This window comes from Nerophis ophidion, linkage group LG06 (assembly GCF_033978795.1).
Source record: "Nerophis ophidion isolate RoL-2023_Sa linkage group LG06, RoL_Noph_v1.0, whole genome shotgun sequence".
Classification (NCBI taxonomy): Eukaryota; Metazoa; Chordata; class Actinopteri; order Syngnathiformes; family Syngnathidae; genus Nerophis; species Nerophis ophidion.
In genome coordinates this window covers 73,623,729-73,636,997 of record NC_084616.1, presented here as the reverse complement: position 1 = coordinate 73,636,997, position 13,269 = coordinate 73,623,729, and the positions used below count along the sequence as shown (strand labels likewise).

The 13,269-nt window shown below is 42.0% G+C and overlaps 1 protein-coding gene across 2 annotated transcripts in view; it reads left to right on the top strand.

Moving 5' to 3' along the window:
- Window positions 1–13,269, top strand: part of nphp4 (nephronophthisis 4) — a 520,514-nt gene that overhangs the window by 158,395 nt on the left and 348,850 nt on the right. For both annotated transcript variants that reach the window (XM_061904800.1, XM_061904799.1), the window contains exon 8: window positions 1,474–1,603. In XM_061904800.1, the coding sequence (XP_061760784.1) occupies window positions 1,474–1,603 (130 nt within the window). The remainder of the gene's footprint in view (window positions 1–1,473; window positions 1,604–13,269) is intronic.

Sequence of the window (13,269 nt, the reverse complement as noted above, 5' to 3'; positions counted from 1 at the left end):
TGGGTTCGAGCTTGAGTTTGAGTGCACACTCGAACCCAGGTGGGACTTTTGAACATTTCCCCGACTTTTCTCACTTTCCTCCCCACCTTCCTTTGCTGGGCGCGTTTTGGACATCTTTGGCATCCCGGCCGGCGGCGGAACTTGTGGGACTCGAACCTGTGTAGGTATTTTGAACATTTTTGGGACTTTTGCTGACTTTTCCAACTTTCATCCCTCCTCCCCATGGGACTCGGCTGGGGGTATTATGGACATTTAGGGCATCCTGGGACTTGCGCGGCCATACATAAGATTTTATGTTAGAGTGTTTTACTTGTTTTAAGTGTTTAGGTCCTAAATGATCTCAGTAAGATACTGCAGCTTGTTTCCGGCATTTTATGACCTATTTTGAGTAAAATATGCTTGAAACTATTTTTGTCCAAGTGTCCAAAACACACCCAGCAATGGTGCACAGGAAGGCGGGGAAGGAGAGGGGGAAAAGGCGGCCAAAATGTTCAAAAGTCCCAATTGTGTCCTAAATACCTCCCCGGGGTTCCAGTCCCACGAGTCCCGCTGCCGGCCACACAAGTCCTGGGATACAAAAAATGTCCAAAACGCACCCAGCAAAGTCCCACGGGAAAGTAGGGGGGAAAAATTAGAAAAGTCTGCAAAAGTCCACCAAAATTTTCTAAATACCTACCCAGGTTCGAGTCCTAACTGGGTTCGAGTTTGAGTTTGAGTGCACACTCGAACCCGGGTGGGACTTTTGAACATTTCCCCGACTTTTCTCACTTTCCTCCCCACCTTCCTTTGCTGGGCGCGTTTTGGACATTCTGGGCATCCCGGCCGGCGGCGGAACTTGTGGGACTCGAACCTGTGTAGGTATTTTGAACATTTTTGGGACTTTTGCTGACTTTTCCAACTTTCATCCCCTCTCCCCATGGGACTCGGCTGGGTGTGTTATGGACATTTTGGGCATCCCGGGACTTGTGCGGCCATACATAAGATTTTATGTTAGAGTGTTTTACTTGTTTTAAGTGTTTAGGTCCTAAATGATCTCAGTAAGATATTACAGCTTGTAGCTGAGATTTGATGACCTATATTGAGTAAAACATGCTTGAAACGAGAATATCAAATGTTGCAAAGCTGTGTCATCAACATTTACAAGTATAAAACTACTTTTTAAAATAAGAATTTCTTCTTATTGTTTCTCATATTAAAACAGATGACAGCCAAATAGACTTTGCCGTTTTGATTTTAATGAAACAATAGAACATTTGTACTCGTATACTGTAGTAGTACACTTGTTATTAGTGAGAATATACTTATTTTGAGGTATTTTTGGCTTCATTGAAGTTAGCTAATTTTACTTGTTTTGGAAAGTCTTGACAAGCCAAATTTTCTTGTTCTATTGGCAGATAATTTTGCTTAGTTCAAGTAAAATACCCCTCATTTTTGTATTTTTTTTTCTTGTTTTTGAACACGGACTTTTTGCAGTGTATCATCTGTGCAGCAGACGTTGGGCCTTCGCAGCAACCTGGAGCTCAGGCTATTCAATCATCAGGCCATAGCTGTTATCTTCGAGCTCGAATACGTCTTCTCCGCTCCAATTGGTCGAGAAACAATGGTAGGTGGGCTATAAAAACATGCACGGACACACACATACATAATAATACTGTACATTTGTTTTAATTGACATATAACAACATCAATTTACTCACAAATGAGATCAAATGGATTGTCTTGTCTTTACACCGATGATCATTTCCACCTTTGATAGACATGATAGTAAAGTACAGGTTGTCCAATATTAATGAACTTAAAGGCCTACTGACATGAGATTTTCTTATTTAAACGGGGATAGCAGGTCCATTCTATGTGTCATACTTGATCATTTCTCGATATTGCCATATTTTTGCTGAAAGGATTTAGTAGAGAACGTCCACGATAAAGTTCTTAACTTTTGGTCGCTAATAAAAAAAAGTAGCAGACGATGTGCGCGTGACGTCACGGGTTGCATAGCTCCTCGCATCTTCACATTGTTTATAATAATGGCCACCAGCAGAGAGAGCGATCCGGACCGAGAAAGCGACGGTTTCCTCATTAACTTGAGCGAGGATGAAAGATTCGTGGATGAGGAAAGTTAGAGTGAAGGACTATAAAAAAGGGGGCTTCACGGTGGCAGAGGGGTTAGTGCGTCTGCCTCACAATACGAAGATCCTGCAGTCCTGGGTTCAAATCCAGGCTCGGGATCTTTCTGTGTGGAGTTTGTATGTTCTCCCCGTGAATGCGTGGTTTCCCTCCGGGTATTCCGGCTTCCTCCCACTTCCAAAGACATGCACCTGGGGATAGGTTGATTGGCAACACTAAATTGGCCCTAGTGTGTGAATGTGAGTGTGAATGTTGTCTGTCTATCTGTGTTGGCCCTGCGATGAGGTGGCGACTTGTCCAGGGTGTACCCTGCCTTCCGCCCGATTGTAGCTGAGATAGGCGCCAGACCCCGAAAGGGAATAAGCGGTAGAAAATGGATGGATGGACTATAAAAAAGAAAAAGAAAAAAAAAAGGCGAGGGCAATGGGAGCGATTCAGATGTTATTAGACACATTTACTAGGATAATTCTGGGAAAATCCCTTATCTGCTTATTGTGGTACTAGTGTTGCAGTGACATTATACTGTCATACCTGAAAGCCGGAGGGGTGTGGCCACGGGTGTGGTGACCACCAGTGTCTCTGAAGGAAGCCATGTTTCTCGACGAGGCGAAGCTGAGCTCCCCCCCCCCCCCCCCCCCCCCCCACACCTCGACGGTGGAAGCATCCCACATTCGGGGGCAGCCGGTCGGAGGAGGCAAGACAGTCCGCAGCTGCCTCTTTGACAGGTGCACGATGAACGACGCAAGCTATCCGCTCATGTCTACGGTAATCGCCGACTTATTACCACATTTTTCTCACCGAAACCTGCCGGTTGACATGTGGTCGGGAACCATGTTCGCTTGACCGCTCTGTAAAGCTCATAGTAAAGCTTCACCTTCGGGAATGTAAACAAGGAAACACCGGCTGTGTTTGTGTGGCTAAAGGCAGCTGCAATACACCGCTTCCCACCTACAGTACATCTTTCTTCTTTGATGTCTCCATTATTAATTGAACAAATTGCAAAAGATTCAGCAACACAGATGTCCAGAATACTGTGTAATTATGCGATTAAAGCAGACTACTTATAGCTTGGATCGGGCTGGAAAATAATGTCCGCTGCAATCCGAGACGTTTTCAACACGACACTTCGCGGGAAATTTAAAGTTGCAGTTTAGTAAACTAAAAAGGCCGTATTGGCATGTGTTGCAATGTTAATATTTCATCATTGATATATAAACTATCAGACTGCGTGGTCGCTAGTAGTGGGTTTCAGTAGGCCTTTAAGACCTTTTGTTAGATGAGAATCAGGGTTTAACGTGGTTTGTGGAGCTTAGAATGTGCTTGTGTACCTAATGGAATGTCCTGTGAGTGTATGCAATATACGCAGCAAAGCAGAAAGCATTCAAATGCATATATATATTATCAACTTGATCCCAGAATAGCTTGGTTAAAAACATGCCTGTGTGGGTGAGAACATCCAATAACATTTTACTTTACACCACTGTGGCCTCCTCAGACCTAATCGATTGATGAGGTTACCGCAAACAACTTTTTTTTGCGTATGAAGGAGATTTTTGTGTGGGTGTGGGAGTGGAGTGTTTGTCCTGCTGTGCTTATCCGGACTCGGGTGTCGACTGATAAGACTTTGACAAGCGCTGTCTCAACGTGACGACAAAAGCGGCCGGCGACGCCTGCGATCTCGCTGAGGTTTTTTGCCGAATTTTGCCCCCCATCCATCCATCCATCCATCATCTTCCGCTTATCCGAGGTCAGGTCGCGGGGGCAGCAGCCTAAGCAGGGAAGCCCAGACTTCCCTCTCCCCAGCCACTTCGTCTAGCTCTTCCCGGGGGATCCCGAGGCGTTCCCAGGCCAGCCGGGAGACATAGTCTTCCCAACGTGTCCTGGGTCTTCCCCGTGCCTGAGCCACCTCATCTGGCTCCTCTCGATGTGAAGGAGCAGCGGCTTTACTTTGAGTTCCTCCCGGATGGCAGAGCTTCTCACCCTATCTCTAAGGGAGAGCCCCGCCACACGGCGGAGGAAACTCATTTGGGCCGCTTGTACCCGTGATCTTATCCTTTCGGTCATGACCCAAAGCTCATGACCATAGGTGAGGATGGGAACGTAGATCAACCGGTAAATTGAGAGCTTTGCCTTCCGGCTCAGCTCCTTCTTCACCACAACGGATCGATACAACGTCCGCATTACTGAAGACGCCGCACCGATCCGCCTGTCGATCTCACGATCCACTCTTCCCTCACTCGTGAACAAGACTCCTAGGTACTTGAACTCCTCCACTTGGGGCAGGGTCTCCTCCCCAACCCGGAGATGGCACTCCACCCTTTTCCGGGCGAGAACCATGGACTCGGACTTGGAGGTGCTGATTCTCATTCCGGTCGCTTCACACTCGGCTGCGAACCGATCCAGCGAGAGCTGAAGATCCCGGCCAGATGAAGCCATCAGGACCACATCGTCTGCAAAAAGCAGAGACCTAGTTTTGCCCCCCCGCCCCGCCAAAAAAAACAAAAAACCTTGCACGTCGTGAGGTTTTTGCAGAAAGCGTCACGTGTCACTCAGCTACCTTGAGGAGTGGGATGGGACAACGTCCCTGTGCTGTGTCAGCGCTGTCACAGATGTGACACTTTTTCCGGAAGGTTTAATAGGTTCTGAGCTGAGGTGTGCCTTCAGGGCAGACAACTATAGGCTGTCAACAGTACTTCACGCTGCTTGAAAGCTTTTGTGATTCACACAAGGGTCTGATTGTCACTATACAACATCTTCATACCCTATACCAGACCTGGGCTATTATTTTGACTCGGGGGGGGGGGTCACATTTAGAGAAAAAAATGTGTTTGATGCCGGTATATCTATTTTTAGGAACACTAATACAAAACCTCACGCGTGGCGCAGTGGGAGAGTGATCGTGCGCAACCCGAGGGTCCCTGGTTCAATCCCCACCTAGTACCAACTTCGCCACGTCCGTTGTGTCCTGAGCAAGACACTTCACCCTTGCTCCTGATGGGTGCTGGTTAGCGCCTTGCATGGCAGCTCCCTCCATCAGTGTGTGAATGTGTGTGTGAATGGGTAAATGTGGAAGTAGTGTCAAAGCGCTTTGAGTACCTTGAAGGTAGAAAAGCGCTATACAAGTACAACCCATTTATCATTTAATGTCTGATTGAATGCTAAAAACGTAATGGAATTTGACATTTTTCTATGAAGAATAAAACACTGAATATTGACAACATATGAATGTCACACCCAGCTTTCCATCGACATAATTTACAATCAAGTGAAACGCAACAAAAATGCAACAAACAGTGAAATATATATATATATATTTTTTCTTTTATATTTATATAGCGCTTTTCTCTAGTGACTCAAAGCGCTTTACATAGTGAAACCCAATATCTAAGTTACATTTAAAGCAGTGTGGGTGGCACTGGGAGCAGGTGGGTAAAGTGTCTTGCCCAAGGACACAACGGCAGTGACTAGGATGGCGGAAGCGGGAATCGAACCTGCAACCCGCAAGTTGCTGGCACGGCCACTCTACCAACCGAGCTATTCTATGAACGTGAATGGTACACAATTAACCCACCTACAATCTGATATATCTGATACATCACAAAGCTTTAGAACAGGGGTCGGGAACCTTTTTGTCTGAGAGAGCCAAGAAGCCAAATATTTTAAAATGTATTTCTGTAAGAGCTATATAATATTTTTTTTAACTCTGAACACAACTAAACACGTGAATTTTTAAGTAAGACCAACATTTCTAGATTATAATAGATCTCTTTTTCTTTATAATAACATTGTTATTCTGAAGCTAAATGTGGAGGGGGTGTGGCCTGCGGGCCTGCTGCGAAGAGGGGTGTTGCCAGGACCGGCCTTGTTATCTAATCACCTGTCGCTCTGTTATAAGCAGCAGCCAGGACGAGAGACGGGGTTGGGGCTGGAGCCAGAGCGAGCGAGAACGAAAGGGAAAAAAGACAATTGCTGGAAAGCAACTGAAAGACTTATTGAAAAATAAAACAATATTGTAACCCTGAAACAGGCTCTCATGCCGGTGCTTGGTGGTCTGAAGAACCCCCAGGAGGTCAAGCCCCACACTACCTGATAAAAAAAGAAATAACTTCTTACCATTAACGCAACTTCTTGAAAAGGTGCGGTAGAAAACGGATGGATGGATTAAAAATGCATTAGAATGTTTTATATTTTGAATGTTATTTTTAATACTGCGATTACAAGTGGAATTATTCATTACTTATCGTGTTAAGCAATGTCAGCTCAGATTTATCCGAGAGCCAGATGCAGTCATCAAAAGGCCCACATCTGGCTCTAGAGCCATAGGTTCCCTACCCCTGCTTTAGAACTTTGTTGGGAAAATCAGTGGAAACGCTTCCTGCCCACACTGCTTGGTGCCTCGTCTGAGCTGCTGTGACGTAGATTAACATCCATCCATCCATCCATCCATTTACTCCCGCTTATCCAAGTGGGGTCACGGGGGCAGCAGCCTAAGCAGAGAAGCCCAGACTTCCCTCTCCCCAGCCACTTCATCCAGCTCCTCCCGGGGGATCCCGAGTCGTTCTTAGGCCAGCCGGGAGACATAGTCTTCCCAACGTGTCCTGGGTCTTCCCAGTGGCTGCTGCCGGTCGAACGTGCCCAAAACACCTCCCTGGGGAGGCGTTCGGGTGTTAGTAACTCATTTGATGACCATAGTAACTGGTATATCATCCAAATGCGCAGATTCCAACCATTGAAATACTTTGTATGGTTCAAGACTTACGGTCATTAAAAAAACATCATAATGTGGTGAAACATCATAATGTGGTGATATCCTTTACACACTGATGTCACTTTTTGATGCGTTACCACCTGAGGATGGAAGGTGTGTAAAATCATGGCTTACATGCAGTGTTGTCTCCACATTCTCTCAACCTTTTGATGATTTTACGGAGCGTAGGTGGTGAAATCCCAGAATTCCTTGCAGTAGCTGCTTGAGAAACGTTGTTCTTAAACAATTTGCTCAGGCGTTTGTTGACAAAGTGGTGGCCCTCGCCCCGTCCTGGTTTGTGCATGAGTGAGCGTTTCATGGAAGCTGCTTTTATAGCCAATCATGGCACCCACCTGTTCCCAATTAGCCTGCACACCTGTGAGATGTTCCAAATAAGTCTTTGGCGAGCACTCCTCAACCGTCTCACTCTTTTTGCCACTCGTGCCAGCTTTTTTGAAACATGTTGCAGGCATCAAATTCCAAATGAGCTGATATAATAAGTACATCATGAAGAGGGCGGCAGTTTCAAAAGCCCATGGTCTTAGAATAGAATAGAATAGAATAGAATCGTCATTATATTTGCATATAACGAGATTAAAGACTCCAACTTAAGGTGCGGTACTGGGAACAAATATGGGGTGAAATAAATGACATAAGAGGTAAAAAGGAAAAACTAACAATTGAAATAAACAGACTACTATCCAATAAAAATAATAAGCAATCCTGTACAATATACAAAACACTGTAGAAGTACAAAATACAAAATACTGTACAATATACAGAGCAAGACAAGAGTACGGAAGTAATAAATAACTAATTAGAGGTCGGACATTAAAATGTGGATGTTTTTTTTTACAAAGTGCCTTCCTTTGAGACTGAGTTCACATATATAAAAAGTAAAAACCTCAATAAATGCCAATACATTCATTATACTGCCCTCGCTACACGATTCCAGTCATTTATCAACAACACCCAGGAAATAAAAATGAAGTTTCTCTGTTCGAATATGAAAAAAAAACCTGAAAACATCATTATGGCAGCAACACTTTCCATCTTAAAGATCTAAATAAAAAAAAATATTTGGGAATGTCCGGCGGGCCAGATTAAAAAGCTTACATGTGGCCCCCGGGCTTTAATTTGCCCAGGTGTGCCTTATACCCATCAGGGCCTTACGGGATTGTGCTGGTTATTTAACCTCAACACTTGACTTTTGTCTATTTATCATGCTATTCCTCTACCCTATTACTTAATTGTTTGCACTTAATGCTCGTCAGTAAATCTCTTCCTACGTGCATAATGAATATTGACTGCTTGGTCTGTATTAATGCTGTGTAGCTTGAATGTATTACAACCAACAAACAGCAAGCAGTCAGTAAAGACACACCGTCACCGAATTTGCTAGAGTAATACAGAAATGAAAGTGGTACATATACAGCCTGTTAAAAGTCAACTCACATTCTACGAAGCAACATTAAAAACATGAAAACAACGTTGCTTAGATGACAACATATGTTGCTCCAAAACCTGTATGTACCTTTCAGCATTAATGGTGCCTTCACAGATGTGTAAGTTACCCATGCCTTGGCCACTAATACAACCCCATACCAACACAGATGCTGGCTTTTCAACTTTGCGCCTCTTAAATGAGCTCCGTTTCTGGGTGTTGTTGATAAATGGCTTTCGCTTTGCATAATAGGATGGATGTATGCGTTATTATTGTCCATTCTTTAACATGCACAAGACAGATAAGAAAGGAAATTACATTTTCAGCACAGTCCCACTAAGAGCAGACTTACGTTACGGGGAAACAAGACAAGACCGCCAACAAATCAGCCACTTACGGCGCTCCTTAGAAAAGGTGATATTGGGAAAGGGGAGAAGAGTAAAACATATCAGTCAAAGGCTGGACCCTGGGAAGGGGGTCCAGACTGAGTCCAAGGGAAAAAAACTAATTTGCCATAGCACACATAAACATGTAACATAAATAGAGGATTAAAATAAAATAAAAAAATCGGTCAAATTTTATATATAAAATTGGTCTTTTTTTGGTCAAATAATAAACATATTACATAAAATATATATATATATATATATATATATATATATATATATATATGTATATATATATATGTATATATATATATGTATATATATATATGTATATATATATATATATGTGTATATATATACATATATATATGTATATATATATATGTATATATGTATATATATATATATGTATATATATATATGTATATATGTATATATATATATATATATATATATGTATATATGTATGTATATATATGTATATATTTATATATGTATATATGTATGTATATATATGTATATATGTATGTATATATATGTATATATATGTATATCCATCCATCCATCCATTTTCTACCGCTTATTCCCTTTCGGGGTCGCGGGGGGCGCTGGCGCCTATCTCAGCTACAATCGGGCGGAAGGCAGGGTACACCCTGGACAAGTCGCCACCTCATCGCAGGGCCAACACAGATAGACAGACAACATTCACACTCACATTCACACACTAGGGCCAATTTAGTGTTGCCAATCAACCTATCCCCAGGTGCATGTATGTATATATATATATGTGTATATGTATGTGTATATATATATGTATGTGTATATATATACATATATATACATACATATATGTAGTATATATATACATACATATATATAGTTTATATATATAGTGTGTATATATATATATATATATATATATATATATATATATATATATATATATATATATATATATATATATATATATATATATGTATATATATGTGTATGTGTATATATATATATATATATATACATACATATATATGTAGTATATATATACATACATATATATAGTATGTATATATATATAGTGTGTATATATATGTGTGTGTGTGTATATATATATATATATATAAAAGATTAGATAGAATAAGGCTGTTGTTTTGTTTGATTCCCTCTTATAATTGATTCTATTGAATCACCCCTCAAAATGATATGCACATACTTTTAATAGTCAAGTTTCCAGGGTGGACCCCGCCTACCGCCCGAATGCAGCTGAGATAGGCTCCAGCGACCCCCCGTAACCCTAAAAGGGACTAGGGGCAGAAAATGGATGGATGGAAGTTTATACAAGGCTGCTTTTAATTCAATTTACACAACAAATTAATTGTTCCCTTTTTTTTTTTTTCTTAATATATTTTGGATAATTGGCTGCCGTGAATGGTTTTGGCTTAGTTCTTAGGATGAATGCCCAATGTTATGTTAGGATGGATGCCCAATGTTTTGTTAGGATGGATGCCCAGGTGTAGCATCGAGTGTGTGACTGGAATGAGTTATTAAATAGATTGGCTTTTTTAAATGCTCATCTATTATCCATTTGCTGTTTAAAGGCCTACTGAAATGAGATTTTCTTATTTAAACGGGGATAGCAGGTCCATTCTATGTGTCATACTTGATCATTTCGCGATATTGCCATATTTTTGTTGAAAGGATTTAGTAGAGAACATTGACGATAAAGTTTGCAACTTTTGGTCGCTAATAAAAAAGCCTTGCCTTTACCGGAAGTAGCAAACAATGTGCGCGTGACATCACGGATTGTAGAGCTCCTCACATCCTCACATTGTTTATAATCATAGCCACCAGCAGCAAGAGCGATTTGGACCGAGAAAGCGACGATTTTCCCATTAATTTGAGGGAGGATGAAAGATTTGTGGATGAGGAAAGTTCGAGTGAAGCACTAGAAAAAAAAAAAGGGCGACGGCAGTGGGAGCGATTCAGATGTTATTAGACACAGTGTTACTAGTGTTTTAGTGAGATTATAAAGTCATACCTGAAAGTCGGAGGGCTGCGGTGGCCGCCAATGTCTCTGAGGGAAGCAATATGGAGGAGCCATGAAAGTCACAGCTGCCTTTTTGACAGCTGGTGCAGGAGGAGGCAAACTCCGCTCAAGTCTCCGGTAAGAGCCGACTTAACATCACAATTTCCTCATCCAAAAACTTGCTGGTTGACAAGTGGTAGAGAAACATGTTCGCTTGACCGCTCTGTTCCATATTAAAGCTTCACAACCAACAAAGAAACACCGGCTGTGTTTTGGTTGCTAAAGTCAGCTGCAATCAACCGCTTTCCACCAACAGCATTCTTCTTTGACGTCTCCATTATTAATTGAACGAAATGCAAAAGATTCAGCAATACAGACGTCCAAAATACTGTGTAATTATGCGATGAAAAGAGACGACTTTTAGCCGTGAGTGGTGCTGGGCTAAAATATCCGCTCAATCAATAACGTCACAAGCACGCGTTAACATAAACGTCATCATTCCGCGACGTTTTCAAAAGGATACCTCGCGGGAAATTTAAAATTGCAATTTAGTAAACTAAAAAGGCCGTATTGGCATGTGTTGCAATGTTAATATTTCATCATTGATATATAAACTATCAGACTGTGTGGTCGCTAGTAGTGGCTTTCAGTAGGCCTTTAAAGGGGAACATTATCAGCAGACCTATGGAAGCGTCAATATATACCTTGATGGTGCAGAAAAAAGAGCATATATTTTTTTAACCGATTCCCGAACTCTAAATGGGTGAATTTTGGCGAATTAAACGCCTTTCTGTTTATCGCGCTGGAGGCGATGACGTCAGAATGTGACGTCGCCGAGGTAACACACCCACCATTTTCATTTTCAACACATTACAAACACCGGGTCTCAGCTCTGTTATTTTCCGTTTTTTTGACTATTTTTTGGAACCCTGGAGACATCATGCCTCGACGGTGTGTTGTCGGAGGGTGTAACAACACTAACAGGGAGGGATTCAAGTTGCACCACTGGCCCGAAGATGCCAAAGTGTCTGCCGCCAGACCCCCATTGAATGTGCTGGAGTGTCTCCAAATTTTACCGGCGATGCTAAGACGGACATGGCACAGAGATGTATGGATAACCTGCAGATGCATTTGCAACGATAGTCAACAAAATCACAAAGTTGAGTTTTGTTAATGTTGACTGCCAGCTAATCGATGCTAACATGCTACGCTAATCGATGCTAACATGCTATTTACCGGTGGTGCTAAAGCAGACATGGCACAGAGATGTATGGATAACCTGCAGATGCATTTGCAACTATATCACGTTTCCTTCCACCCACATTTAATGCGAAACAAACACTTACCAATCGAAGGATTTAAGTTACTCCAGTGTCAAAAGATGCGAAAGTCCTGATCGTTTGGTCCGCACATTTTACCGGCGATACTAACGCTGCTATTCGGCCATGCTATGGCTATGAATAGCGTCAATAGCTTTAGTTTCTTCTTCAATACTTTCATACTCCAACCATCTGTTTCAATACATGCGTAATCTGTTGATTCACTTAAGTCGCTGAAATCCGTGTTTGAATCCGAGCTAATGTCGCTATATCTTGCTGTTGTATTCCCATTGTTTGTTTACATTGGCAGCACTGTGTGACGTCACAGGGAAATGGATAGTTGCATCGCAAATAGCGAACATCAAGCACTTTAAAGCTTTATTTAGGGATATTCCGAGACCGGTAAAATTTTGAAAAAAATTTAAAAAAATACAACAAGCCACTGGGAACTGATTTTTATTGTTTTTAACCCTTTTGAAATTGTGATAATGTTCCCCTTTAACTTTGCCTCTGCTTGCTTGCACTTATTGTCACTAATGGTGCCCTTTAGAACAGTGGTCCCCAACCTTTTTGTATCCGCGGACCGGTCAACACTTAATAATTTGTCCCGCGGCCCTGGAGAGGGGGGGGGGGGGGTCCTTTTTTTTTTTCCTTTTTCATGAAAAAGGGATGTTTTTGTGGTGGGTGCACTAATTGTGAGTGTATATTGTGTTTTTTATGTTACCGGGCCGCGGGCCGGGGTTTGGGGACCACTGCTTTAGAGCAACCTTTTTGTATCCGCGGACCGGTCAATGCTTAATAATTTGTCCCGCGGCCCGGGGGGGTGTCCTTTTTTTTTTTTCTTCTTTGTCATGAAAAAGGGAGGTTTTTGTGGTGGGTGCACTAATTGTGAGTGTATATTGTGTTTTTTATGTTACCGGGCCGCGGCCCGGGGTTTGGGGACCACTGCTTTAGAGCAGTGGTCCCCAAACTTTTTGTATCCGCGGACCGGTCAACGCTTAATAATTTGTCCCGCGGCCCGGGGGTGTCCTTTTTTTTCCCTTTTTTTTTTTTCTTCTTTGTCATGAAAAAGGGACGTTTTTGTCATGAAAAAGGGAGTTGTTTGTGGTTGGTGCACTATTTGTAAGTGTATATTGTGTTTTTTATGTTGATTTAATAAAAAAATAAATATATATATATTTTTTTTATTTATTATTTTTTTTTTAATAAAAAAATATTCTGCG